The sequence below is a fragment of the Gavialis gangeticus genome, unplaced genomic scaffold (assembly GCF_001723915.1).
Source record: "Gavialis gangeticus isolate Ggan-Ray unplaced genomic scaffold, GavGan_comp1, whole genome shotgun sequence".
Classification (NCBI taxonomy): Eukaryota; Metazoa; Chordata; order Crocodylia; family Gavialidae; genus Gavialis; species Gavialis gangeticus.
The window spans coordinates 13,828,730-13,833,855 of record NW_017729003.1 but is presented as its reverse complement, the minus strand read 5'-3'; the positions used below and the strand labels follow the sequence as shown (position 1 = coordinate 13,833,855).

Below are 5,126 nucleotides of genomic sequence, written 5' to 3'. Positions count from 1 at the left end.
TAAAAAAAAAAAAAAAAAAAAAAAAAAAAAAAAAAAGATGGTAGCATCAATCAATGGGCCTGAACTGCAGCCCATTTGGTTCAGCAGGTGACCAAAATCTTTATTATGTTTCTATGATCAGCATGACCTTATGTTTATTTAATCCCTTCTAAAAATTGATCAGATACAAAACAGATGTTTGAATAGGTACTTAAAATGAAATATAAAACTGTGCTGTGTTCCTTGTGAGGTCTGCATAAATGCATAATGAGGTAAGAAGTGATATTTATGGTCAAAGACAGAGCAGGGATGTACGGACTAAGTTGAGTTCTGGGACCTTTCACAATGAAAAAGCCACGATGAACTATGGCAGCGACATGGTTTTGGGTGACGAGTTGAACTACTGGATAAGAACCCAACTCAGTGAAAGGTGTTGTCTGGCCTTGCTGATTTTTGTCTTGTGGTGCCTTTGCTCTTTCTGTTGGCTTGTCACTGTTGTTCCATAGCATGTAAGGAGCTATGGGACTGGAGATGTAATTATTTCACAAAGCTCGTTACCATGTGCCTGTTTGCAAATGTTCCCATCACAATTTGTCCCTTGGAGCATGTACAATACTGTAAGAATCTCTCTCTTTTTTTCGTGCTATAAAAATAGTGAGAAGTTATCCATTACGGGTTTGATCCTGCAAAGTGCTGACCTTTCTGGTCCCAATAAAAGCAAAGCTTTTAAGAATACATGTCATCCTATTGGCTTTCCTGGGACTGCTTACAGGCTTTAAGTTAAGCATGTGTTGTCTTCCTGGATTGCAGCCAAAGTGCTCAGCTTACTTTGTAGTATCAAGTCCTAATTACTAGCTCTTTTTAGGTACTGACATTTGCTTAATATTAACTACGTATTAAAAGAAATTGATGTTTTTTTCTGAACAAATTACTATTAGATGTATTAAAATATACTGGAGATGGTTTTACAAATCATTTGAATATTGCTGAAAGAACAGTTTTTTTTTTCATCATGTATGAAGCAAAGTGTTCATACATATTGCCTTAACTTTTAAGGTATTCCAGTACGTGTAAATGAAACACAAAAAATGGCTTTTTAGTTTTGAATTGATTATTTGTAATGATCATGTTCCCCGTGTAGTGAGAGATGTCTTTTCATAAACTGACTTGTCATTTTTTACTCATTTCCACATAGCTGTTTGATCATGTTGCTGAATGCCTGGGAGACTTCATGGAGAAACAGCAAATCAAGGACAAAAAACTACCAGTTGGTTTTACATTTTCTTTCCCCTGTAGACAATCCAAGCTGGATGAGGTAAGAACATTTCAGAATTTTGCTAGTGTGCAGAAGGGCCATTATGCTATTAAATACAGGTTTTCCTTGATTTATGCTGTACATGTGTTCCTAGAAAATGGTGCATAACTTGAATTCACATAAAGGGAACCCACTTTACAATGTAGCAAATAGGGATACGTTCCAGGAGGGTCCTCAACTGTACTGACCCCCAGGCCCATTTCTGCCACTTTTTTACCAGACCATTTTGGACTTGCCAACAGTAGACAGTACACACAAGCACAGAGTGGTGGTAAATGTTACCATAATGGGGATGGCAGCTACAGAAACACGTATCGCAGACAACAAGCGAGGAGCACAGATCTACACAGGAGACTATATTTTGGTGTGTGTCACTCCCACAGGGCACCGCATAAAGCAGCTGATTGTGGGCTTCCACCACACTGATCCCATAAGAGTGAATTTACCTCGCATATAACAAATTTTTGGTATAAAAATGGTCGTTGCATAAGAATGAATATGCAGGTTCTGTATGTGCAAAAAGTGAGGGAAACCTGTAGCTCAAACAAACAGTATTCCAGTTGGCTTATATTTCAGTGTAAGAGTAAATTTATTGTACATTACAATGAAAAACTTTGCATTTTCAAATAGTTTTGAAAGAGTTTTAACAAATGAAAACAAATCTTCCAATAGTTTGTTTTAATTTAAAATTAGATCATCATCTTTCTACTTATGCTGAAGTTAGTGGTAATGACAATACTAAGTGTAGAGCTTTTTACTGCCCAAGCCAGGTTATTGTTGCTGAGTTGTCATTTCAGCAGTGCTTGCTCACAGCAAGTACCTTTACTCATGAGGTGAGGATTGCAGAAATTGACTATTGTAGGATCTAGTCCTGAGACCTGCCAAGTGCATATAACTTCAGTTAAGACAAGTGGGGGCAGGGTGATTTAGCATTACCTATGATCAGGCAGTGAAGCTGGACAAAAACCCTGTGAAACAAAAACTAAGCATGGCTACAAAATGAAACCTTCCTGGTTGGTTTATTGCTCTGTGTGCATTATGATTCTTGTGATTTCCTAAAGTGTAGGCTGCCATAGTATTAGTTTCTCTATTATCTTCCTTGTTTTATTTTGCATAGTTAGGATCCCTCAGTGACTTGCTATAGTTTTGCTGTAGCAACAGTGTGCCAAATCAATGCTAATGTAGTAAGAAGCAAATGAGAATGCAAATATTGATACACCTACAATTTTCTAAACATAATGTGAAGTACTAGTTTTCAGGGCTGTAAATCGCACTACATACAATACAACTGTAGCATAAATATTGACTTAGATTGCCTGGGATTACTCTTCTGTTAAGTTTTATATTCCCAAACCATGCCAAAGCTGAAGCAAAGGTTATTAATAAGGCGGTGTTTATCTTAACATTTAATAAGAGATTGACATACTATGTTTGACATTGGTTCAGGAAAGTCTTGTTCAGTTCTGCAAACCTTTACATTTGATCATGATCAAGGATAATGCTAAGGTTATGGACAAAGAAGGAAAATGGAAGATCCAAGTCAAGAATGCAGGAGTGCAATAGAGTTGTGTTTGTCGATGGTTCTCTTGCCTAAGGGAAGCTACTGTTTGTCTGAGACTGCAGTATGCTGTAGCAAACAATGAAGTCATAATTCAGGTTAGCATACAGATGGGATGGGTCAATTAGATGCCAAAAGACGCATGTAGAATTTAGTGTTACTAGAATGTTAGTGAGGGATAAAATGACAAAGGTTGGCTCATGAGTGATGAAAATCAGAACCTTATTTAGTCAGTTTCTCATATATTAATACAACTTGTATAAGGCAAAGATTACTCAGAATTACTAGGTTTCTTAACTTTTTTTCCTGGAATAAATGGGCCAGATTCATCCCTGGCTTAACTCTGAAGTCAGTGGAGCTGTAGCAGGTCTAGATTTGACCCAAGGCTTTGATTTTGGTCATGCGACTCTTGTACTGTATTCAGTAACAAGCAGGATGGTCTCATGCTTAAGATTCAGAACTGAGAATGAGAACTCCTGAAAAGGGAACTGCTTAGCTCTGGCATAGATTTGCTCAGTTTACGCTGCAAAGGCTCTCCTGTTCTAGCCTTCCACAATGAAAGGAAACTGTCCCAGCAAAAGGATATCTTTTTATTCTAGAAAAGGGGTGTTAGCTGACGCATGTTTGTCTGTCACAGGTAACAGCTTACCAGACTCGCACTTAACCTTGATATACCCATCCTGACATGAGTTGGAAGTGTAGACCTAGCCTCTGTGACAAGTGGGCAAGTTGCTTATTGTGTGTGTGTGTACGCACGCGCATGCTAATGCAGGCCTGCACACATTTGTTTACTCATCTGTAAAGTGGAGGTAATATTTACCATGTAAGGATGTTGTCAAGGTTATTCACAGATGTTTTAAAATGTGTTGAGATCCCTCAGTGTAAGCTTGTAATGAGAGCAGTCTTCAGGGAGTTTCAGGAGTTCAAGCAGCAGCTGGAAACCTGTCAGAATAAGTAACTACACTATCAAGTTGTATGTTATATCAATCATCAAATGGGAATCAGGAGCTGGCATATGACTAAAAAGTCCCAGGGATAATATCTGGGCTGGAGAAATATCAGCTGTATATTTAGTACTTCCCTTGGCAACAAACTGAATAAACTGGGCAGTTAGGGACATACGACTAGAGTGGACCTGCTGGATCACTAAGTCCAGTTCTCTCCTATCACAAGCAATCACATCATATAAGGCACAGATAGAAGTTTGTTTGTCATGCAGTTGGCCCCTTGAAAGTGCTCTACTGCCATGCCCTTACAGACGTGCATGGTTGCAGCACACTTTAAAAGGGCCTGATCCCATGGCAGTCTGAGCCTTCATTATGTGAGGGTTCAGATGAAGGTGCTCCAAAGCAGAGTGCTTTCATTAATTTATCCCAGCTCAGCCCTGCTCCTGGTGCTGTCTTCCGGGGTGGGATGGGGGTGGGCAGAGTTCTGTCTGAGGTTTTTTCAGCCAGCACTGGACGCCCCTCAGGTGGCTCCAAGCCATCCACCTCACCCTCCAGCGCTGACTGAAACCCCACCAGACTGAGCTCCTTCTGCTCCCTTCCCCCCACCCCTTCTATTCTGAAGACAGTGCCTGGGCTGAGGGAGGGGAGTGGCAGGGCTAGGGGAGAGTGGCTGCAGACTTGCAGCCACTCCCAAATTGTAGCTGAATCCCACAACCATTGGGACTTGGCACCAAACATCTGTTGTGCCCAGGGGATCGCTGTAATTCATGGCACTTCCTGCAAAGCACTTAGTTATGGTGGGGAGCTGCACTTCTGTCTGTGCCCATAGTCCCTTTAATAAACAGATGAAGCTCCATCTTAAAAGTAGTTAGGCTTTTTGCTACCACTTTTCCTGTGGGAGACTATCCCAGAACCTCATCCATCTACTATTTAGAAGTCGTCTGTTTTCCAGCCTTAATTTATTCATGGCCAGTTAATACCTGTTTGTTTGTGTGCCAGCATGTCCTTTAGCTTCAGTACTTCTTTTCTGTCCCATCTGAGCCTTTGCTTTGTTAAGCTAAACAAGCCAAGCTCTTCTAGTCTCCTCTCGTATGACAGAAACTCCATCCCCTTCATCAGTCCAACTTGCCCTTCTCCAGGCCTATTCCTGTTTAAATTCATCTTTTTTGAATACAGGTGACTAAAATGATGCACGTTATTTTGGATGAGGCCTCAAGTACCTTGTCTAGTGGTGTTAGTACTTCCCTATCATTGTTAGAAATACCTTTCTTGGTATACTGTAAGCCAACATTTTCCTTTTGCATAGTGTAGCAGGACTGGCCCCTGG

The 5,126-nt window shown here is 40.4% G+C and overlaps 1 protein-coding gene across 2 annotated transcripts in view; it reads left to right on the top strand.

Annotated features, from left to right (window-relative positions):
* HK1 (hexokinase 1) overlaps positions 1-5,126 on the top strand; it is a 65,745-nt gene that overhangs the window by 19,938 nt on the left and 40,681 nt on the right. For both annotated transcript variants that reach the window (XM_019507843.1, XM_019507842.1), the window contains exon 3: positions 1,175-1,294. In XM_019507843.1, coding sequence (XP_019363388.1) covers positions 1,175-1,294 — 120 coding nt within the window. The remainder of the gene's footprint in view (positions 1-1,174; positions 1,295-5,126) is intronic.